Here is a 24,910-nt window from a genome sequence, read left to right on the forward strand (position 1 = left end):
ACCAGTGCCGAGTACAGGGGCACGATCACCTCCCTGCTCCTGCTGGCCACACTATTTCTGATACAGGCCAGGATGCTGTTGGCCACCTTGGCCACCTGGGCACACTGCCGGCTCATATTCAGCCGGCTGTCAACCAGCACCCCCCGGTCTTTTTCTACCAGGCAGCTTTCCAGCTACTCTGCCCCAAGCCTGTAGCGTTGCCTGGGGTTGTTGGGACCCAAGTGCAGGACCCGGCACTTGGTCTTGTTGAACCTCATACAACTGACCTCGGCCCATCGATCCAGCCTGTCCAGATCCCTCTGCAGAGCCTTCCTACCCTTGGATCAGATGGGTGACTGCAAACCAGGAAGTATTTTAGGACTAGAAAGAGGTAAAAGAGTGTGTTGGCATAGATAGGAGTACACAGTGAAGTCAGGAGACGTCACAGCATCTAAACTCATTATCATTGCACAGCAGCAGAGAAGCGAGACCCACAGAGCCATATTAGGGACTGCGCACTGGACAGTACTGGAGGCAGACAACAGAAAGACACCAAGGATATTTGGAAAGGCGGGGCTGTAAAAGCTGCCAAGTCATTCTGCAGCTACTCAGTCCTATGAGGAGGGATGCTCTGGAATGGCCTTGATCAGAGCAGAGAGAAGCAGATTTATTTTTGAAAGGGGAGAGTTTCACAATAGTCCAATCAGTCTTAGCAATGAGCGATAAGCTCTTCTGAGCACATTGTCCATGGAAATCACACACAGAAAGACCTACAGGAAGCCTTTCTGACAGACACCAAAGGGCTGTCAGATGGAACCAGCTTGGCCAAACTCAGAGGTGCCCTGGGTTCTGCACCTCTGCTCTGGGACCAAACTGGCATCACCTCCCCAGTATCCCTATATCCCATGGCCACAAGCCAGTCTCTTCCAACAGACCTGCCAGAGGGAGGAAATGCCCTTAATCCCAGTGCTGGCAAAACATTTCTTCCATCATTTCTAGTTTCTAAGCACAATGATTTTGCACTTTTACGGTGCAGCCACTCCAGAAGATTCATCTTCCAGCGTCTCTCATCAGCCTTTCTCCCTAAATGTCTGGTGTCCAAATTTCACCAGAAGTTGCCTGGCTCTACTCCGCACACACCTTGTTGAGTTAGAGAGCTTAGCTGAACCAGCTATCTTTCCCCGTGTCATTAATAGCCCTGCAGAGAAAATGACAATTGGAGGGTAGGGAACATACTCATTTTGCATTCATTTTCCATGCCTGACACCTTTTCACTTTCAGAACCTTGTTCAAGCAGGGAAGATGAGAATAGAGGTAGGAGAGACTCTTTTATTCATATCTCATCACCCATTCTTATGCACACAGCTTTTCCCAACTGATCCAAGGAATCCATCCAGAACATGGATGTTATCTCCACTGTCTCCCCAAAAGACTCTTACTCTATGATCTTGCTGGTGAGCATTTCCAGGAGTCATTGTAAAGATTTCTTTGTGCAGCCTCTCCCACTGCTGCTACTCCTGTTGTCCTGAGAATCCCACCCTGACCTCAATCTCTTGCATACAACACTCAAGAGGACAATCACCTCCCACCACCACTTAGCCAAACCACTATGGCTGAGATGAGAAAGCCAGCATCTGCTCACTACTGTTATTTTTACCTCAATGATCCCTGATAGGTACACCCTAGACTTAAAACAGGGTTTGACAGGGCAACCCACTAGTCAGCATATACGATGCTTCTCCTTCTGTGTCAGATCAGTGTACTTGCCGTTTGCCTTTAAATCAGTCCATTAGCTCATGCAGCAGAGCTACATGCTGCAGCTCCCAGTCTCCAGCCATGATGCTGGCCTAGAATGGGAGTTCCCCCACCAGCAGGGTGTCATGCAAGTCTGTGTGCTGAACACAGAGCCATGTTGAACTTCTGTAAACCCACCTCACAAGCTCTCTGCCTTTGCTCAAAGATCAGTCCCATTGGCATGCTCTCCGTTTACACCAGTTTTCCCACAAAACCACTCCATTTGTCAAACATCCAAGCCTCTGATAAGATTCTCAGGAGTAGGTCACATCAGAAGACAGGCTATTTCTAATTGACTGAAGATACATTGCTTCTATACACGAAATTGGCTTTTTTTGATCTTCATGCCCTTTTGCAAGCTCTTGCCTAATTTGTCAGCTTGTCACATTCCTCCCTAGGTATCTCTATATTTCCAGTTGCGATTTCCACCATTTGTTCTGTGCTGATCCAAACTGTATGTAATTACTTCTTGCCTACACTTGAGATTCATTTGAGAAGCCTGCTCTTGCGCCTGATGGGGGAACTGGAAGTCTTACCACTGAATCTGAAAGCAGCAGGGTTAGGCCCAGGCCCCCTGGGAAGGTTCCCTCACTGTCATTTTCTCTTCTATTTGAATTCATCTGCAAGTTCCCAGGTGTGATGCTGGCCCCAAGGAGGAAGGTTTCAGGACCTCCCTTTGCAATCCCCTCTGCTCTGACACTCCACTTTGCCCTTCTGCCATCTATATTTCAGCTAAGTATATTGTATTTAAAATGTACTGAAGATGTAGCTACACTGGAATTAAATTTGTTCCTGAAGTAACCCTATTAAATCCTCTGGGCTCCAGCAAAGACAACTTTGGTGCATTAGATTCCCCAAATCCTTTTTGCTTTTAAATACCTTGAATTGGTTCCTTGTAACTAATGGAAATGGGCATTTATCTCTGCTTTTAATACTGCCCAGTTTCACCAGCTCCTTTATTTTTATACATGTCATTCTCTTCATTTCTCTCTTTTATCATCACTCTCTTTCTCTCACTAGCATTTCCTCTCTATCCCTTTCTTCCCATTTCTACCTTTTTCCCTCCCTCTCTCTGTCTCTTTAAAATTAAATATTGCCCAGCACTGTCCATGTGGGTGAAGTGAATGCTAAGAGGGAAGGCTGCTGTGGAGACTGGATTTGAGCTGCCTTGCTGGGAATCAGCAAGGCATGGAGGGCTCATCTAGCTCCCAAAAAGCTGAAAGAAACCAGGGCGTATCAGTGGCAGCTGAACATGCACTTGAGAGAAAAGAAGAGGGCCCACCTCCGAGCACCTGGCTCAGCCCGAGAGACGCCACACAAACTGAGCCAGGGCTGTGGTCATTTAATGGGGACTAACCTCGGGATTAGCTTTCTGTGGCTACTGCAGAGGGGAGATTGCCTGATGGAGGCCCACGGAGCAGCACGGGTCTGCAGGGAGCAGCCAGCCTGCCCTGCTCCATCTATCCAGCTATGAAACACAGCTGGTACCAGCCATGCTACAAGGATGCAGCACTGAAAGAGGGAGCATCCTGCAGGTCAGAGGCTGACATTAACCCTGCCATTAAACTGCAAGGAAATATTAGTTGTCATTCCTGACTAGACAATACCTAGGCCCTAAAACTACACATAGGCAGACCCACCCCATCCAAATCTGCCCATAATATACTCATTAGGTGCAAATACTTCACTTAACCCATCATGTTACCCCCATACCTCCTCACCACACAGTCACACATCCCAAAACACCCCAGAACACACACGTCCACACTGCTTCCATTCTTCAGCCTCCTGTCTTCCTCTCCCTCACACCCGCCTTCTCTTCCATTGCCTTTCCACCCTGTTGCCTCCTGCCTCCCCCTCACCCTGTCAGTTGTGATCCTTGAAATGCCTCTCCTCAAGCTGGGCTGCAGTGTGAGGGTACCTCTTCTTGTAAGGGGCAAGATGCAAAGTAGCAGAACGCCCTCTCTAAATACTGTGGTTACTTCCCTTATATCTAATGAACACAGGCACCTGCCTCTGATCTCAGTGCTGTGGGCTGCTGAGGGTTAATGGTGACATAGACTCCTGGGCTACTGTATTACCTAACTGCAAGCACCAAAAGTGATTTATGCTATTATTTTCTTTGGGGGTTAATTAGGGGCTCGAGAAAGTAAAAGGCTGTCAGAGCTAGCTGGAATTGGCCTAGTGCAGCCAGGGGAGAGCAGTCATCCCTCACAGAGCCATGCTAATATATCTTTGTCCTGAACATCAATATCTCCAGCTCCCACCCCTCAGTGTGGCAGACAGCCCTCCATCCTGACCTCCAGCAACGCTGTTAGTCTTGGCATAACCTCTGGGGTACACTGCTCTGCTGAGCCCTGCCATTTCCACCTGGCAGCCCTCATACCCTTAATCCTCTGTTATCTTCTCCTTTCCTAAGCTTACCAATAATGCCCATTAACGGACAGAGAAAATTTGCACGGCATTTTCCAAGGGGCAAGGAGGAGATATGTCCCCTTGGTATCTCTTGCAACTGAGAACCACCAAGGACCTCCTTGCTCCTGCTTCCCTTCTTCCAGCTGCCCAGGGCTTGCTGAGGCCTGAGAAGCCAACACAGGCTATGACAGCCCCTACCTCTTTGCCCAGATCCTCGCGGATGACTTGCTCAATCTCCTGCCTGGTGCTCTGTGGGGCCTGGCTGTGAAGCACTTTGAGGGTGCGGGTGTACTCCTCAGGCAGCAGGTAGTCAAGCGCTCCCAGGTGCTGTCCCACCTTGATGAAGGTGCCTCGGTTGGCACAGCACAGCTCCCGGAGGCGCTCAGCAGAGCGCAGGTGCACCTGCGGAGAGACCAGAACATCAGCTTTTTGCTGTCTGTTACATGCACAGGCCCACATACATACTTTTTATTTGTCCAGTATTTAAACAGACCAGGGATTTCCCTTCTTGATTTTGGGCACCATCATCTAACGTGTCAGCTAAGTATTAGGACTCTGGCTTGACTTAGAGGGGCTATACTCAGGACCAGATGCTCCAGAGTATAAAGGGCTTCAACACTTGTTCGCACAGGCACTACGATCAGTGACAGTGCATTAGTTTTTGGCTCTGTCCAGGGCTACATTCTTGCACGGAATAAGATGTCTAGCCATAGGGCAGCATTGGTTTGTCACTGTGATCCACCGCTACAATGCACAGTTTGGGAACCCCTTGTCAAAAGACAAAAGTCAGGAAAACAACCATGTATGTTAGACTCTTAGTGTTAGTGCAATGAATTAAAGTGAGAAGAAAACCACAGACACCATCCCAGAAACTTCCAGGAACTTGGAAGTAGAGTCTGTTAAAAATCAAAAGTGCAGATGTCTATTTGGCAGTGAGGAGGACAGTACATGGGCAGTCCTTCATCCTCCTCAGCTCACTCTGACACACCACAAGGGGAAATTACATCCCTCCAGTCCAGTCAGGTTTTGGTCTTACTGCTTACATTGCCAACAAAATCCGCAGTGACAGTGGCTTTAGAAACTAAGAATTAGAAGACTTGCCAGCTTTGCTCACATTGGCTAAAACGCAGCCACCAAATGACAAAACCCCTCACCAGCCATTTGCCTGGTCTGGATTTCAGCTCCTGCAGTTCATTCCGCCTCTCAAGAACAGACCAGCCACCACATCCTTCAGTGACAATGATTTATTCTGCCTTTATTACTCTCACTAGAAAGGCCTCCTGCCAAGGACACAGCTATACTCAATATTCTTTAATAAACTTCAGATAAGTTTACCCTAATACATCAATAAAATCTAAGCAAATCAGTGACAAAAAATAACTCCGCACCCATCTCCTGTTAATGCCTGACACCTATCTGCACAGAGGTTCCTAATTCCTCTGGCTTCTGTGTCAGAAGTCATTGAAGGTGAAATCCTGTGTCTGCAGACCTCATCTGCCCAAGATCCTGTGGTGACGGACTCCACCAAAAGCCTCGAAGTACGTGGCAGAAAGGAACACCACCGCAAACACGCACGAATACCACACACACTCCCCCCATTTACTGGCTATCTTTGCCCTCCGTGCAAAGCAGTGCCGTGTCACATCATGGGACAGGGTGAGTGTCTCACATTTGGGAATGCGTCAGGGGACAGACTGGGTGCTGAACTGCAAATGCACGAAACACAGGCCTAGGGGAGCGTGAGGAGAAAGCCTAATGTGCAAGTCTCACACTCGGCGTGTGAGACTTGACAGCTTGATGCACACACACAGGCGCACACACACGCTTTCCCAGGTGGGTGCACACGGGCAAGTGTAACTCGCGCTAGGAGAGTGAGCTTCCCCCAGCATACTGCCTGCTCAAAAGCACTTGCAAATACATAGGCAGAAAATAACATCCACGAGCATGCCTGAAGTATCCCACATTACTGCGCTGCATTTTACACACCAGCTTTAAAGCTCCTGCTGTAACAAGCAAGCAAGCCTCTGCCCTGGCTGTTTCCCTGCTCTCCTTCCCTGTGTGTGGTCGGGGCAAAAGCAGGCCAAAAGGGGACAAGGAAAGGAAGCTGTGAAAGAGGACGAGAGAGCAAGAAAAGCAGTGAGGGAGTAATGGGATGAAAGAGAAAGGCAGTGGGAGGGAGGGAGCCAGAGCAGCTGAGTAGTTTGTCACAGCACCGGGAGTGCAGCCCATTACAGGGAAACAGCTTTTATGCAGCTCCAATAATCACCCTTTGCCCACTGCCTCCAGCCATGGAGGAAACCCCCTGCCAGCAGCGAAGGGAAAGAGGAGCAGTGGCCAGCCGGCTGCCCCCCCGGGAGGCATCAGGCAGCCACAGCCCAGGGCGCAGGCAGGAAACAGTGGCAAGGCTCTTTGCAGATGTGCTCCAAAAACCCCAGCACTGAGCACGGGCCAGCACAGGGCCCTGCAACCTCCCACAGGCACAGCAGGAGCCCATCAAATGCCTCCAGGCTGCGGCGTGGCTCAGGGCAGAGCAGCAGCACGCCTGGGGCTGTAGCGTGGTGCTGGGTGTGAGGCCGGGCAGCCAGCTCGGGGTAGAGGTGCTGGCTCCAATGCACTTACCCACCCCACACGGATCTCCAAGAGAGATGGAAAAAACAGGATGGAAAACTCACGTAGCTGAAAATGCAACTGGTTGTAGACGCACTTGGATGCAGGGTGTACCTTCATGTCGGTCACTGCTGAGGAGGAGGCAGAAACAGCCCCTCTTTCCTCTAGCACAAGGACAGAGGAAATTTTGGCCCTCCCAAACTTATCCACCCTGTAGAGAGCCTGGCTGGCCTCATGGACACAGCAGTCCTGGCCAAGAGAGATGAGAACATCCTTACAGAGGGCTCCAGGAACAAAACAGAACAAAAGCCCCATGCACAGCATCCTCCACCATGCTCTCACAACTGGCTTGGCTAAAAATCCTAAGAGACAGCCCTGGCTGGCTGTCCGGACCAGGGAGTGCCAGCTCCTACCCCTGCTAGAGAGACACAAGATGACCAGGCAACTTGTCTCAGAAGAAGGAAATCTATCTGTAGCCCTACATTTTACAAAACTCCAATCTGCATTAGAGGCAGAAGTACAGTGAGAATGAAGCAGGACTGTGAATGCAGCTTCCAAGGTCTCTTTTCTTATCAACCAGGTCAGGATTTTTGAAAAATGTTCATAAGGCTATCTATTAATTGCCTGGATCTCCCCAAGCTAGGTAATAGTCCAGATGCAGCACTTGTTTCTCTGATAGATGACTTCTCCTAATCATAGGCAAAGTGAGAGTGCCACATTCCTACCACTGTGTCTGATACTGTTGACCCACGTTTCTGTCCTACCTTGAAGAAACTGCAGGGTAAATGGAAATCCCCAGAATGGCTCAGAGCTTTTCTCCGAGAAATCTCACAAGATATTGCTCTTTGTTGCACAAGCAATACCTTGAAGATTCTTCCTATTCGGGAAAAGAGCTGGGAACAACAGCTAGTTAGAGAGGGGGCTGCTTGTATGCATCATGCCTAGGAGCACATTGCAGAGAAAGGATGCATTTCATGTTCCAAGGATTACCGAGAACAAGGCTCCCTCAGGAAGCACTTCACATCACAAAAGCTGTCTGAGTGTGTATATGGTTCTTTCCCCAGTCCACATGGGCATCTCTTTCTGTCTCAAACCCCTTCCCCAAATTTCAGCAGAACAAATTCTCCGTTGGCCCACCACATGGCTATCAGACTCGTGGTTTACCTAAACCCTGGGTAGACTGGGATTAACACCAATTATTAAAATTGTTCCATATGGGCCATAATAGAAGTAATAACTGTCAGGTATGGAGAGGAGGCACCTCTGGGATGAAGCACATACTCAGCAAGCAGAGCTGCAAAGGGACATTTTTTAATTTACCCTTGATGTACAAGCTGACCTGGCTTCCCAAGTAATTTTGATGCTTTTGAAGGAGCCTTTACTCACAGACACCTTGGCAAAGAACTGCTCTTTAGAGCATCAGACGTGCAAGGTGTCACAAATTGGCAGATGCTAATCTGGTCTTAAAAAATAAAGAAATTAATTTAACAGAAAATAAATACCAAAGTTAAAATACACTGGTGAAAACCTGAGTATCTGGTATCTGGTGAGAGACCTGGTGACAAAAGGACTCAGAAAGGCCACTAAAGACCATAAGGTAAGTGGTGGAAGCCACTCCTCACATGAAAAATCCTTCAGAAAAGTCATTCCAACCCTGAAGGGCGTACTCATAGCTGGCAAAACGTGAAATGAGGATTAGGAATGCAGAGAGAAAATTTGAAATGCAATTAGTCAAAGACGTAACAAACAAGTCACCAGAAATTCCTGGTGATGAGTGCTGCCTCCAGGAACACGGACATCTCACAAAGGACGTCAGGCTGGATTTCGCCCAGAGGACAGGGCTAGAAGGGCTGCTCCTCCTCTCACCTCCGTACTGGAGGGCAGTCTGGTACAGGTGAGCAGGAACAGCTCCATGCCACGTGGTGCCTGCTTGCATCCCACCCACCCCAACCCGAGCAAGGGAAAGAAGGCACCTTCTCCTGCTACAGGCAATTCCCTGCATGGGGCAGGATGCTGAGGAGAAGCCTGCCCGTCACTGCTTACAATGGAGATAGATACACTCTCCAAGACAATATTTCAAGAAAGATGTCTCCAGAAAATACCTTGAAAACTTCAATCACATAAAAATTACAGCTGAATTCAAAAAGTAGCTGAGATGCTAATAATCATAATAAAAAAGGGATCGCACATTAAAACCGTTAGCTTCCAGAGGACTGAAGGGGAACAAATGTTGCCCTGTATTTAAGAAAAATCCAGGTAATCTGGGAAATTACAGTCCTGCAAGCTTTTATTCTGTATCAACTAAATTAGTTGAGACAATATAGAGAGTACTAAAAATCATCTAGCTAAATGTGATATGACTGAAAAAAGCCAATAGGGATTTTGAGAGAAAAAAAAATCATTCTTCACCAGTCCACTAAAATACTCTGAGCATGTTAATGCAATGGTCAATAGAAGAGAAAAGGGAGATATTTATTGGGACTTTCAAGTGCCTTTCAATAAATTCCCTCACAAAGAGTGAAAAGAAAACAGTAATTATTGGAGAAGATGCAAGAATACTCCTTTACATCACTTGCTCATTTTACCCCATTCCCGGCTCAGAATTCCCTCTTTGCAACACCAAGCCCAGCTCTACAGACAGCAGCAGGGGGGGACCCTAGTTAGGACAAGGCTGCAACATTTAGTGATGTTTTTACCACAGCTTCATTTCAACCTGCTTTGAATTCTTTTAGATGAGGTGATACTGCAGAAGCCCTGTCTACATTAGCACCTGCGATGTTGTTACTTCCAGTGAGGCTGAACTAGCACTGGAAACACTGAGAAATGTGATAAAAAGGGAAACAGGTACAGGTAGCACCCACAAGGCAGAAAGGGCTCTCTACTATAAATGGGTTGACCTGCACCACTGTCAAAAACAAACAGCAGAGTGTCCCATTACATCCATTCTTACAGCAAGGTTTAATTCCCCTGCTAGTGATCCGGCAAAGGGGAGAACAGTGACAAAAATTTCATGAGATGCAACAGAAATTATTCACCACTACGGAAAAATAAGCCCTGCCAAGTCCTTACCAAAGACAGGTGAACAAACAATAGACTGGCAGATCACCCTCAGCATAGAGGCTGCAAGGTTACACATATTGGAAGGTGCAATTTATCCTGCCCGCACACACTGATGGGCTCTAAATTAACTGTAACCACCCAACACTTGCATCACATTGTTGTGGACGGCTCAGAAAAGGCACCTGAACAATGCACAGTGGGGGTCAGGAAAACCCAAACAAGCTGTTTGACTCTGTTAAGAAAGGAAAAGAGAGAAACATTAAAAATATCAAAATGCCACTGTATAAATTGAAAGCACAACCTCACCTTGGATTCTGGACATCCCATCACAAAAAGAGGTACAGAAGAAAAAGAAGAGGGCAGAGAAGGATAGGGGAAAATGATCATGGACTTGAAAAGAGTCTATAAAAAAAAGAGATCTGAAATGTTAGGGGACTGTTTAGATTAGAGAGAGTTGATGCATAAGGGAGAAGAGTTATATGAAATAATAAAAATAAAATCTCCCATTCCTATTTCCAGCTCTCACAAAACAGCAAATAATAGAGCATTCCACAAAGTAACAACCTTTTTAAAGGTTGCACAGTACAGCATTAACCAGTGGCACTCACTGGCGGAGGACACAGAAGCCAAAAGCTTAATGGAATTCAGAAAGGCTTTAGACATTTATGATAAAACAACCATACCTGATTTTATATGGAGCTTTTCATCTCTAAAAGTCCTTTTACAAAGCTCTTTACAAAATTCAGGATCGCTGTCCCCCATTTTACAGACTCATAAGAACATTACGTGTAATAAAATGTCTAAAGGGCTTTAAACACTCTTGCTCAAGGCATCGAGACAAAAATTACCCTATTGATTGGCCACAGTGAGAGACAGAATGAAAACAGGATGCACTGATGCTCCCAGCATCATTAAAATCTTTAAAGAACTTATTTGGTGTATCCAGTTCCCACATTCTGGTTAAATCAGTCACCCCTTCTCCTGACGTTCAACCAAGGCTTCCAAGGATCTTCTGTATTTACTAAATTACCTGCCATTGCAAGGACTTGGGACATTGGTGATGGACTCCTGCTTTCTTCCCATGGCACTGCAGAATTGCTGCTTATGGTCTTTCATATTAAGGATTTGGGATGCTGGGAAGTATCTTGTGGCACACAGTGTGTGGGAGCATCCCAGGCATACACGCTGTCAGCCACCCTGGACAAGACAGCTCTTCCAGGGATGCCTGCAGTGGCAGGAGACTGGACTGGAAGAGCCAGGCTGTCCCTTGGACTCCATACAGAGGGAAGAGAGGATGTCATCACACCTCTGCAGTGCGTATCCCCAAAACACGTAAGTCAGGGAGGAAGAAAAGACATGTCAGAGAAGATAGGAAAGGAATCTGGCCACAGTCCTTTTCTCTTCCACCCTTGATAATGACAGGGCCATATGCACACAACTGGTAAAACTACGGAACAGCTTTAGATGACCCAGGTCAGCACAAACTGGAGAGGAATGAAAGGATGTCCACCTCAATTTAACACAGTGAAAGACTGAAATCAAGTGCCATACCAAAATATCTGTGAAGATATTTAGAGAGGATACAGCTACTGGTGAAGTGAACAGGGTACTTGGGTGCTTTAAAAACAGCAATAGAAAACCTAGAACCCATTGCAATGACAGTGCAGTTGCGTCCAAGGGGCTGTTATCTCCTCTTTCAGCAAATCTGAATACGCATACAGTTAATATATGCTACTATAGCCTTCACTAACACTGTCAGCCTGGTAATCAAACTGACTGACAGCAGGGCTGCTGCAAGGAGACACACAACTCTAAATGGAATTATTATGGCCTCCTTTTTGTACTATCTTTCCTGCCTACCTTTTACAAAATCTCATTCCTATGCATGCCAGATATCTCCCATTCAAAAGCTTCCTTATACCAATACTAACTGATCATACTGCTGATCACGGACAGATCCATGTCTTTGGAATTGGAATAACTCCTGGTGCAATGTACCCTACTACCTAATAATTCATTATTTGTGTAAGTTATGTATAACATTCCTAAAGATTTACCTATGGGTCTTTGCCTGCCCATATGAGAGTAGGCCATTCCATACGTTCCCACTTAGGCAGGTACATTGTTACCTGTTCAGACGCATACTTTTTAGTTAGTTCCCCTTGGTGCAAACCCTGGTTAAAAAGGCATTCCCCTAAACCTCAGTTTTGACTTCCACAGCTCAAAATAGTCCTAGCAGATATCAAAATCCTTCAGAAATTCTGGCACAACAGTAGGTTGCCAGTGGGACAGCCAGGAAGTGAGAAAGAGAGCTTTATAGCTTGCAAAGGATAAAGGGTAGAGATGATCCCCTAGACTAAAGCAACGATTTCTTAGCTTCTCAGTTGCACAAACACAGGAACAAGGAGTCACACGACCAGCAGGATGGCCAGTGAACTCTGGGCAACTGGAAGGATATACACGGTGAGTCTGCATCAGACAGCTGCAATCTGGTGTTGGTGCTGGGGCCTTGTATCACCAGTGCTAAAGGCAGCTGAAATTAAAGCAAACACATTTCATGATGTGTGCAAATCTTCCCTGGAGATCAAGAGGGACTTTTCCAAACCTAGGCCAGCCCATTTCACGCTGAACAGATGTGCAAGCTGCCACCATCCGAGCCATCAGGCCTCTGAATTTCCACGCACAAGTGCACACAGACATTGGCCTCCCACCTACGCCACACGTCCTCCCATGCTCTTCCCGCTAATCCCCTGATTCACAACATGGTTCCTAACAATCTGTACAGGTGACTAAGGGGTGGCCTCGCAACAAACTCCTAGTTTGAGATGTCACTTGATTCAGGAAACATTTACGCTGGATTGAGGTCCATCTCTTCAGCCAGACACTTCCCAAGCAGCTCTGAGAGAAGGAAGCAGTGTTGCTTGACTGCAGCATGGAGCGCCGGCAGTCACCTTGCTGAACCCTGCCCTTGCTGGCTGGTGCATGCACAACCAGCGCCGATAGCCTCCTTGCGTTCCATCTTCATTTTGCTCCAAGCTCGGTCATTTGTGCTCTGATTATCTCTCATTACTGACGACCTTGCTGTAATGAGTTTTAATCTGCCTCGTATTAATTAGAAACATTTTCATTAGGCAGCTCAATTTTAGGTAAATAGCTAATAGAAGCAACTGAGCTGCAATTAGTTATCTGTGGGGCAGTTCAGGAGAAAAATCAGAAAGGAGCAGCTGTTTCCCCTCTAGACACCTCTGTGATATAATGCACTATTCTGTCTATGTCTCCTGAGTAGGAAGAACAAGGAGCACAGGGAAGGGATGGTCAGAGACAAGGGGAAAATAACATGCCAAAATAACTGGGATGAAGCACTTCTGTGGCTATGGCATTACCTGCCTATGCTCTCCCACTACCAGTTCCAGATCCAACTGCTGAAGATGGGAATCTGAGAGTCACCTTTACACCTACAGACATCACCTCCAGTGAACAAGGTGATGCTTGAAGCTGTTTTACCCTGAGGGGAGTCCACTTCAGAAGACAATACCTGGTCTTGTCTTCACACAGGCTCTCTTTTGGGGCATGTACACTTATGTGAATTGAACTTACACATGAGGATAAGATCAGATCAGATTTGCATGAGAAGGAAGGACCAGACCTATGTATAGAGAGATGTATAATACTTGCAAAGCCAGCAGGTTCCCAAAAGCGCCCTCAGTGCCTTGTTGTCCTTATAGGGTTGGTATACAAAGAGATCTGTCCTGTGCTTTGTTGCAGAGCACCCACGGAGAATAGGAAGTCATTCAACAGCATGGCTGCAGAAGGCACAGAGACATTTACAGAAGCCGCAGTGAAATTAGGCACGTGTCTCAATCCATTGATCACAGTGCCTGCAGCTCCTGTTATGGAGGCAGGTGAAATGATAATAAATTTGACACAGCATCTCTCAAAATCTTGCTAACAAAATTAATTCAGCTCAGCTTGGATCAGACCACGTGGGATGGCAGTAAAAACAAACTGAGGGCTGTAAAGACACCACCTTATATAGCCTTGTGTTTAGCTGTGGTGGGCGGCTCCCAGCCATCAGTCCTATTAAGCCCTGTTTTATTTGCTATTTTCAGTTATTATAAGGAACAAGATCAACCGAGATGTGCGTTACATTCAGGAGTGTTCCCTAACCAGGAGCTGCTGACACACCCTACAGAAACCGTAGACTAGACTGAACAGCAAGAGATGATGTTGTGCAGCAAAAATGACCTGAAGGGAGAACACTCCCCAAACAGCTATGTCCACGTAAGGAGATCCTGGGAGGGAAGTAACATGGGAAGTGAGCGCTGGTCCGGGGCCGTGGGGAGCGTGGGGGGAAGAGCTCAAACAAGGCCACAGTGGGAATTAGCTGTCACTGAAGCTCATACAGTTATGGCTGTGCATAAGGAGGCTTCGCATTGGAAAGAAGAGTGTAGAGATGATCTCTTCACTTCAAAAAAGGTCTGAAGTCCCAGACAGAGTAGAGAGAGCAAAACAAACAAGGAAAAGTACATCAGGAGCTACTGCAAGAGAGATGAACCAGTATGGTGTAAACGAGAGAGAGTTTCATGATTTGTCCTCAATAATAAAACCAGATGGTGCCAAGAAGGTTGACCTGGTAACATTTTCCAACTACTCAAGAGGTCAGACACTGTAAATGGGAAGGGAAACATACAGGGTGTTACTAGGGCTAGTGAAGAGGTGGAAGATGAGATAAAATGAGTATCAAGGGAATCTGTTCAATGCTGAATATTCCTGGCCTTCAAAGCAAAGTGAAGGATCCTAGCAGCAGACATGCATATGGACATCTGATAGTCTCTTCTCTTAGTCCCCACACCCCATCCTGCCATAAAATGGAGCCGGAAAAGCCATGGAGTCCACAGGAAGCACCAACAGACAGAAGATACACTGAAAGACACACTGAAAGGTGAGGTTTATCAGGATGCATGGCCCAAGCACAGAAGGAAAGATGGAGAAAGCTCAGCTAAGTCTCATCTAATTCAGCAGCTGAGGTCAAGACAGGGTAGCTTCACACAGTCTGCTCTCCTAGTGTGGGTGTGCAGGGAAGAAGGAAGTGCAGAGGCAGCCGTTGCAGCTGGAGGGGAGAAATCGTCACATCCACTTTGTCAATGCCGAAGAATCTGGGCTGACATTTTTCTCTTCCCAACAGTTGAATCCCACCCTACCAGCTGCACGTCACAGCTGACCTCCAGTCAGGACCTATCTGAGTCAACGTCAGGCAATTAAACCGTGCAACAGCAGCTTCTCTCCCTTGCACATATGCAACTTCTCTCCTGGCAGGTCACTCCCACTGCCAGGGGGGCAGAGCAAGTGGGCTCCGTCTCTTACAGCCACGCAGACGGGCACCAGCATTTAGCTTGGTCTCAGAACCCAGAAAGAAGGGTTTCCACTGCAGCCTCTCTAGAGATCTCAATACATCCCCTTACCAAACTGACAGAGGCAGATTTCTTTCCCCTTCTTTAATCTGAGAAGCTCTGACCTTTAAAGTACAGACCTCTTCCCATAGGAACAGGATGCCTGAAGAGGAGAGAGACAGTAACACATGAAATACCTAGAAGTGATTAAAGCGGATTGACGAGGAAGTCAGGAAAGATAACAACCATGGGATTACGCTGTCAATTCCAAAAAACTGCAATGACTGTCATAGCACTACACCCAACAAATAGAGAGTGGCTGCAGTGCCAGTAAGTGATCATCAATGGCAAAGTGCAGTTCTACTTTAAAAAATGCCTATGTTGGGAAAAAAAAAACCAAACTAAGAAATGTCCCCTTGTTACTCAGCAGGTCTGTTCCCTTCTGGATATCAGTCAGAGTTGCTGACTCCAGTGAAATATATATATATACAAAAACTACTCCAACTTTTTTATCCAGTTAACACCATACAGCTCCACACCAAGAAAGGCACTGGGTGTCTATTAGCATCCCAGCAATGTCACCACTATGGGAGACTGACCTGGTGTCTCTTCTGACTCATGCACAATCAATAGACTTGTTAAACTGCAATTAGAAGGTCAGATCCTTCCTTGCAGCCGCTCCTTTGCTTTCTCACTGAAAACAATAGGTTTGTGCAGGTGCCAATGGAAGCAGAATTTGGAAAAAATGGGCTTATGTGGGTGCCAGTGAAGGTAGCATTTGGTCTACTGAATCCTTATGGCTGCTAGGAACACAAACAACAGAGAGAACCTATATTGGCTTTGAGGGTGCCTCTTAAAACTAGCATGAGATAGCAGTTTAATAAAGTAAAACATATGAATATTTGACGTGGCACCATACTGAGAAGAATAAAAGGAGAGCCCAGGTGAGGCTGCATGTTGGTTATTCATTATCCAGACTAGATTAGTTTTGCTCCCACAATGAGCAGAAGGAATCACCCCCAGCAGTACCAGAAGCAATTGCCTTTATTGCAGCTGGTATCACAATGAACAATATTGTACGTGTCTACCCTGCACTTGGCTATGGCTCACCAAGGTTGTGAAGGGAATAAAACTGAGATCATCTTTATATACAATTACATATTCAACATTTTGCCCTTTCCATTGCCAATTGTTGAGTTTTCCCTCTCATCTGAGAGATGAATGAGCATCCATGAGGGAGGGATGCTGCATTTGTAAATGTCAAACATTATAAGAACCTAGGATAAAATAGTCAGTAAACCTGTTGGATGTCTTGTTTCATTCTAATTTTAAGAAAACGGAGTGTCCCTCCACCTGCAGACTCACTGTCAGCCATTATTTTATTTACAAGCAATTGGGTGCAACAGGAAACATTAACAGTGCCTGGGGAGCTGAGCCAAGAAGAAAAGGAGCAGAAAGCCTCCACCTCCAGGTTACGTATCCCATGCAGGATCAAAGTGACCGGTCAGTAGTGGTTCAGCCTAGGAAATTGTAAAATAGATTCCTGCTCAGGAATTGCCTGTGGAGGAATATCCCTACCCTTAATCCCGACTCTTCCAGAGAAGCAACTACAAATAGCAGGAAATGGGCTTTATCAGGTGGAAATCTAGGGTGGATTTTTTCTTGATATATGAGATGCTTACCACAGATATATGATATATGATATATGAGATGATATGATTACCACAGATCACCTGTGCAAGTACCCCAAGGGGCAAGGTAAGGAAGGCCTGGTCCATCACTACCCAGTTACAACTTCTTTGTAGAAAAAAATGCAAATCGGGCAGTGCTTGCCACAATTTAAAAAAGAAAGCGCCATCTAGGAATCCAGAGGTTTCAGTTTGAATCTCACATGAGCAAAAGTCAAGGTTCCTTTGTCAAAAGGGGGAAAATCTGGTGTAAGAGGCTAACACTGGACAAGAGAAAACAAAGATGACACTGCAGTGGAGATAATAGGCAAGAGATGATCTCCATCAACATGCTAGTCAAAGACAGACAATTTCTAATGTTGACTAGAAGGTAAATAGTAAACTCAAGACAAAAGGCCTATCACAAAGGCAATCAGTACAAAACCTGACAGAAAAATAACGTTGACAAAGATCCTCCAAAGAATCAGTCCTTGCTGGCAAAATACAATCACTGTGGATAGTCCCAAAGACAAAATTTGCACGCCAAAAAGGACCATAGAGAATTAGCACTACACAAGATGGGTGTGAAGCAAAGCAATGAAAAGAAATCAGATGCTAGTAATCCAAAAGTAGTGCTATCTATGACTTCTGGCTTCATATAGTCATTTTATTAAAGCATTTACATACTCCACACAGAGATACAGAAATCCCATGGAGAAGGATGAAGCCACAGTGAAACAGGGAGTTGATGTCTGCAGGCAGGGGAAGATGGAAAATGGGATAAACATGGTCTTGGTTTGGTCTCTGAAAAACAGTGGAGCTTCACTGTTCTCTCATTAAGAAGATCATGGCACGAAAGGGCGCTGTGTATTGATTAGCACAGAGGATGTGTTCCTTTCCTGGGCAGGAACAGAGTGCTGTGTGTACAAGTACTTGGCTGGAGGTGATAAACTCTGTTAAAACGTCTGCCTGACAACTTGAGTGAGATTTCAAAGAAGGTAAAGCTGAGAATGTGAATAAGTCTCCTCCAGGAGGCTTACTTGAATCTAGATTATGCCTATTCTGGAGCCTAAAATAGACTCCTTTTTAATTGTGGGCTCATCAGCACCTGGGATTCACTAGCATCCCATAGTAGCCAGTCAACTATGAGATACATATCTAACTGCCTCTTTGGAAGCACAATTACCAAGTCCACATAAATTGCTGTCCTGACTACACATAAGTTGGGTAAGCTTCTAGACACAGCTGTGAGTAATCCAGATATTTCAAACTTCTCCTCCCCTGGACTTGGACAGAACGCTTCAGTCACAGGGAGGCAGGGTGCCTCAATCACCTCCACTACAGGAAGGCAGCCATCTATGGGCCACATCACAACAGTCCCAAGAAAGCACCCCTCAAGAATAATTTGTGGCAAGTAGTCTGCAACTTCCAGGGGGACAAAGGCAGGCAGAACATCATTGGTCACTTGGAACTCAACCAGCACATCAGATCTGACCTCCTGGCCACAGGGAACTCTTAGTGGCCATAAAGCAGTCCAGATAATGACTTCATGTCTTTATGTTCTAAAATCCATCAAATCCGCAAGTCCAGCATTCCTCGCTTCCAAGCCTTCATGATGCTGCTCAACCATGACCCAGACAGAAGACATTGGTCCAATAGCAACCATGAAGACCTCCCCTCCATATGGCAATGCCCAGACTTAAGCTCATTTTGGCATATGATATTGGGAAACCAAAAGCTCAGTAAAAGCAAGCTTGGAAACCCACTCTATACTCTAGCCTTAGTTTTGCAAATCCCCCATCTCCAACAAAATATGTCTTGGCTTACAGAGAAGCACGTGTTTCTAGCAGTTATACGGGAGCTGTTAGATTTTACTATTCAGTTGCCTGAAAGAAGAAAAAGAAATCTCCTCTGTTGGCCTATTAATCTGTCATAACAAGATTCTTCATAATTAATTTGTCCCTAACAGTTGCTTTGTAATGGTAGCAAGAGAATATTCCAGGAATGGCAATTACCTCTGGTGTCAAAATGATGAGGAAAACAAATGTTCAACCATCAACAAAACGCAGTGCCTTTTCCACTCCCACCCGATGGTGGGTGACAGCATTGCACATCAGAATTACAGCACGGTTAATTACTAGGCATGTTGCAACTGAGAATTCATTTCCCCTCTTGAGATGAAATTTGTTGAGCAATGCAGGTGGAAAGAGGGGCATCTGCCACTGGGATGGGGTTGTGTGGGGAAGTAGTCTTATCTATACATTGCTTCTTCTTTAATTTACTACACATACATCCAACAACTATAAGCAGTGAACACTTTTTAAAAATATTTAAAGGAACTTTCCTTCATTAGCTACACATACGTCCCACCATTTCAAAGATTTTGCAAAAAGACAGAGCTTGACTTCTTTGTTGTTGCTTTATTTAAGCTTAGTATCCTTCAAATAAAAACCACACGCCTGCATTAGTCTTTGAATATTAATATGAAATATTATGGGTTCCTAGACTGTTTGTAAATGGAAGAATTCCTTGGGCTGTGAGCTCATCAGATTTCAGCACTTTACGGAACCTGACATCTGACTGTTTCTGGAGTGAGATTTCCAGGAACGAAGCTAAGGTACACACAGAGTGGAGCTCGTCTCTCCAGGTGAGGACCAAGCTCTGCCAGTGCTGGGAATCCTACTTCAGAAAGGGACTGGGAAGGGGAAACCTGCTGGCTTGGCTGCCATTGACACGAGTGTGCAAAGCCACAGCCTGGGAGAGCTGTCCTGACTGGGGCTGGCGATGAATCCACCCAGTGCCTGGGTCTCAATTTTCTCAAAAAACTAAGATTGTGGCAAATCTTTGCCACGTGAGTTGCTAATGAATGTAGGACCTGGTAGGGTAAGTCTGTACCCAATCTGACAGCGGTACAGCGGGGGCCAGGGAGTTGGCAGCCAGGGCTGAGGCATCAGTGAGGAGAGGTAAGGGCAGAGCTGGGGCAGGCTGCAGGAGAATCAGGAGAGCAGGAAGCTGATTCAGGCCTGGTACAGGATGGCAGCACAAGTGAACGGAGCGGTCAGCTGTGGAGGGCTAGCAAGGGAAGCTGCATGCATTCAGGCGGGGATATATCAGGAGAGGTACATGCGTGAAGCTGCTTCTGCCTGCATTTTGCTCAGTCCTGAGCCACATTACCAAACACTTGCTACCCGAAAATCAAAACATAGGTTTAAAAGAATCAGACATCACCCTCACTCCTGGTACAGACTTAGTCCCTAGCCTGTGGCTTCTGGGGCCAGCAGAGGTCAAGCAAAGTTGCGGCTGATCTAACCCTGCCGGTCAGGGAGGCAGGAGCTGGTATAGCTCTTGGGAGCCCTTCACGTGCATCAGGTTGCACACAGCTCTTGTCTTCAAGCACACAGCCCCGTACAAGCACCAGCTCAGAGCGAGGAAAGGACGGTTCCAGCTAACAGCCTTGCTGTTTCTCCCTCCCCATCATCATTTCATTATAACAATGTTCCCCAGTCAAGGATCACCACTCCGTATATTGGCAGTGAATAACTCCCAATTCAGATTGCCACAGCAAAACCTCAACTTACTGCAAGAAATAGAAGCAGGGAAGCTGTCCTGGAGAGGAAGAGGAGAGACAGCACAGGTGATACCAGAGCACTCCAGAGATGAAACAGCTCCTGCTGGGCTCTGGAACTGCCCAGCTGTGCTGCCTGACTATGAACACAAAGGAAAGGGCCCAAGGGAGGAAATTGTACCTTCCCTACTTCTTTTCACACAACAGTCCTACGATAAACAAATGGGAGAGCAAAGCCTGCTGCCCTTCAGCAATCCTGCAAAAAACAACTTGTGTTCAGAGCAACCCTACAATCACAAACAGGCTGCACAGATACAGAGTTCACAGGCAACAAGTACATTTTCGAAAAGAGACTGCAGGGGCAGTAAAGACATTTTAGGAGCTGGGTTTTTTTTGAAAAGCAATTCTGCTAGTGACCTTTTCAGTGAATTTACCTCTAAATTCAACAAAGCTGGCAAGACAGTAAATGGATCCAGGCTTGGCAGGAGGTATTTCATAAAGCACTGTGCATGTGTATATATGTGCAGGCTCACATGCAGATTCATTGTTAAAGTGGAGCTAGGAACAGAGTGGAGGCTTTATAAAGATGACCCTTGTCACTATGTTTATCTGCTCCCTGTGGGCCCCTTCCAAGTCACATCAGCTTAGTACACTGACAAAACAAGTTGTTACTGGTGTCAGACCTGCCAAGATGATGCTGCTGCAGAGGAAGGAGCAGCAAGCTGCTCTGAATGGTGCACCATCAGCAGAATTTGCAGCCACTGAGACAGGACTCTCAAATTAAAAAAAAAAAAGAGAAGAAAACAAACAAACAAAAAGAAACCCCAAACCAATTCTATGGGACCAAAAGTAGGCTTAACTAGGCTAGCAGTGAATGCGATTACCATCTTGGATTCACTCCTCCAAAGCCATCTTCGAACCTTTGACTCTGTCTTGGAAGTGGCTGTTTCAACAGAAGCACTCACACCCTGAACACACACGTCTACAGGCAGACAGATGTGCCTGTCCAGATGTACAAAAATGCAGACATGTCCTCACATCAGCAGATTTCTAGGCAGAGTACCTGAACACCCTAGTCAATAAAGTAAAGAGTAGCTTCCAAACCTGGCACTGAATTTTACATTTTGTTGTGTTCCTAGACTAAATCAGCAACTGCTCCAACTCAAGAGAAACATAGCTTCCTTTTTTCCTCGTCCCTAGGGCTTCCTCAGCCTGGCAGAATCCTGTCTGGCCCTGGGGCACCAGATGGGGGAAGACAGCAGAGTTCCCTTCAGAGACACCTTTCCCTCAAGTATGCAAACAGGGTGGTCCCCATAGGTAAAACGGTTTGCCTGGAACCCACTAAGACGCCTTCAATGTTGCCAAGAAGTCCAGAGAAGTGTTTGCAAGACGCCACCCACCACAGCAATTCCCTCAACACTGACTTAACAGACTAAATGAAGACACTGGCTTGACAGGTAAGATAATCGTGTGCTACCCTGCGCATTCTTTTATCAGATACACTTTGGGGAGAATGTGATAAGGTCACTGGTTTAGCAGAGCAAATCTGCAGTATTCAGTCCTGCCCTGAAATTCCAGCCTGGCATGATATGTGAAATATCCTCTGCATGCCACACCAGTCTTTTCACCCCTGTTTTTGCATCTCTGTACTCCTAATTTGGGGTCCTTCAAGCTGGTGTTTCATTGCAAGCTGACTACAGTAACCTTAGAAAGGGGAACAGAATCCACAATACGGGTCTTGCTAAGGACTCAACAAAACAACATTTAAGAAGCCAGTTTGCCATTGCAAGTACCGATGTGTCTCTATCCCCAAACAAATCTTTTAGGTATCTATTTTTCCTAGTCTCAGATAAGATTACTTAAAATCTCAAGCCAGCTGTCTTCCTATTTCTAAAACAGGTAAAGCACTGCCTACCTGTCAGCTCTACTGGTGGCCTCCAACAACCAAGTCGTATAAACTGGCCAGTAGTTCAAGGCTACGCAGTCCTTCATTAAGAAAACATCCCTACTTAGGGCCTGATTCAATGGGACCAGCCTTAAGTTACTTACAGTGGCATCCTACGCAATTCCAGCTTTCTTTTTGTTTCCTTCCCTCTTTACACAGGCTTTCAACCCACTGAGAAATCCTAAGTGCATATCTATTCGCACCACTCACATCTAGGGTGAAAATCTAGGCAAATAAACAAATCTCAACCATGAGCTCTTCAAAGAAGATACCACCTCTTGCCATATTTCTTGACTTTGCACTGCTGAGTGTTCATTTCACATTGGGACTCAAGGCGTAGTTGAAACACTTAATAAAACAAGATTATTTTTTCACTTTCCATTTGCTTTTTTTATAGTGCTCCTGATGGTGCAGGCTCCTGCAGCCTACAGCCTTCAAGGACTTCCTAATGGTTTCCTCACTGTACCAGTTGAGATGTTCTTCAGATATTCCTCTGGCTATTATGTACCTCTTCAGCAGCTATACGAAAGCAAAGTAATGAGGTCTTCAGGGATTCAAATGAAAAGGGATAGCCCCACCTGGAGGAGAGAAGGCTAAATGCTCCCAAGGCACACCGTTTCACTCCTGCTGGGGAGGTGCAAGAAAGATGCAGGACCACTTAGGCAAGTGGTGTGCCTGACACCTCACACTCATGTACTTGGAGTGAAGCACTTCAGGGACAAGGGTGCACAGCCAGGAAAAAAAGTGCAATAAATGAGGCACTGCCTCTTTCCCCTCACTTCTCTCCTCCTTCCTCCTCCAAAAATGTCACAGTGAGATGGCCCATCTCTCTGCATAAATCACTGTAGAGGACTGAAGAACATCCTGGTTTATAGGCACACATCCCCAAAGAAATGGACCTCCCTAATGCTACAGAATTAAAACCTAGAGATGCTGTGGCCATAATGTTCAGCTGACACCACTCTAGAAAGCAGAAGGAGGAAAAGGAAGTGTCTTATAATTATAAGATTTATTTTACAGCTTGTTATGTGTTTTCAGCGCAAAGCTTTCATGCTTTATGTGTTAGCAGGAAGTTTGCTAGACAGCAGTGCTGATATGTAGAGTCATCAAGCTACCAGCTGGCCCTCCTAGTAGCTTTTTTAGACTGCACTAGCGTCGACCATGCCTTTTAGATGAAGAGATATTCTGGGGAGCACATAATAGGGCAACCTAACATGATCAGCTCAGGGACTATGGATGGTCTGTGAAGCTCTTCATCTCTATTACTGGTTCCCATTTAGCTTGGTGACAGAAAGTCACTGCCACCTAATGGCTATTCCATGTCTCCTAGGGAAGTTCATTGGCTTCTTCTCATCCCAGTTCACCACAGGTTGAAGCACAGGCAAAGAGAGCCACCACCGCACGCACTGGCGGCGGTGTAGAACAGGCCATGGTCCCCATTCACATTCCTTTTTGAAGGAATGCCATGGAGAGCTCCCGGGGATTTCTCTCTGCAGATGCAGTCTACTTCCATCATGAAGAAACTATTTTAGGACATCACTCCCTATTATTTAAGGCACACAGTGTTACTGAATCAAGAGGGAATTCCAAAGACACGGACTATTTCATTGGTCTGAACTTTCCAGAAACCGTAGGTTATTTTTTGAAAACACACGCACATGTACACTCACTCATTTTCTTTCCAGGATCCTCCAGTCGGGCAACTTCAGTATGAGACATAGCTCGTTTTGAAAACACCCACCCCACCATGAGAAGCAAACACAACAAACACCAGGAACAGCCTCCAAGGAGCAAGAAAATGTATTCTGTATAATGATGGCACAAGGTTACGCCTTCCAAATATTTGCCCAGATACTGACAGCCCAATAACCAGGAGTTTGAATGAGAACATCCTCATTCTGGTCTCAAAAGGAGGAAAGTTAATTAACCTCCTCAAATGGCTTTTCCCTGACAAAGCAATTCTGTAGCCAACAAAGTTAATACAAGAATGGATTCCCACTGTCTCCCAAGACACCTTGACCACAGATCCTTTCTCTCCTTGCTATCTCATCTCCATTTAAAAAAATACCTGTATCCACATTCACAGCAGTCATCTTTTGTCTTACATAGGAAAACAACAAAAAAAAAGCTCTACTCAGGATTTTCAGCTGTGGCCACTCGTGCCGAATGGTGTCCGACAATAGGTGACCGACCGATTGCAACCCTCTTAACTACACTGACAACAACTCAGAAGCCTATTGATGCCAGCCCTTAAACAAACTGCATGTTGTGAGATACCTCCTGACTGAAAGCAGGATCAACAGAAATTGATGCCAACAACATAGGAAGTATCAACCAAGACATCCAAGTGCTACGATGAGAGGCACACTGGAAATGTCACAGGGTAGGTTGACTTGAGACTGAGAAGACAAACACTCAAGGAGGCAAACACTCAAGGAGGCGGAAGAATGTCAGAGAAATGCAGCCCTCTACAGAATAAAATGGTTTG

The 24,910-nt window shown here is 46.0% G+C and overlaps 1 protein-coding gene across 5 annotated transcripts in view; it reads right to left on the reverse strand.

Moving 5' to 3' along the window:
* Positions 1-24,910, reverse strand: part of ADCK1 (aarF domain containing kinase 1) — an 80,989-nt gene that overhangs the window by 45,800 nt on the left and 10,279 nt on the right. For 4 of the 5 annotated variants that reach the window (XM_075151411.1, XM_075151412.1, XM_075151413.1 and 1 more), the window contains one exon: positions 4,387-4,590. In XM_075151411.1, coding sequence (XP_075007512.1) covers positions 4,387-4,590 — 204 coding nt within the window. Of the gene's footprint in view, positions 1-4,386; positions 4,591-24,910 lie in introns of those variants that run through there. The other variant, XM_075151415.1, reaches the window with a different exon arrangement.

This window comes from Calonectris borealis, chromosome 5 (genome assembly GCF_964195595.1).
Source record: "Calonectris borealis chromosome 5, bCalBor7.hap1.2, whole genome shotgun sequence".
NCBI classification, from domain to species: Eukaryota; Metazoa; Chordata; class Aves; order Procellariiformes; family Procellariidae; genus Calonectris; species Calonectris borealis.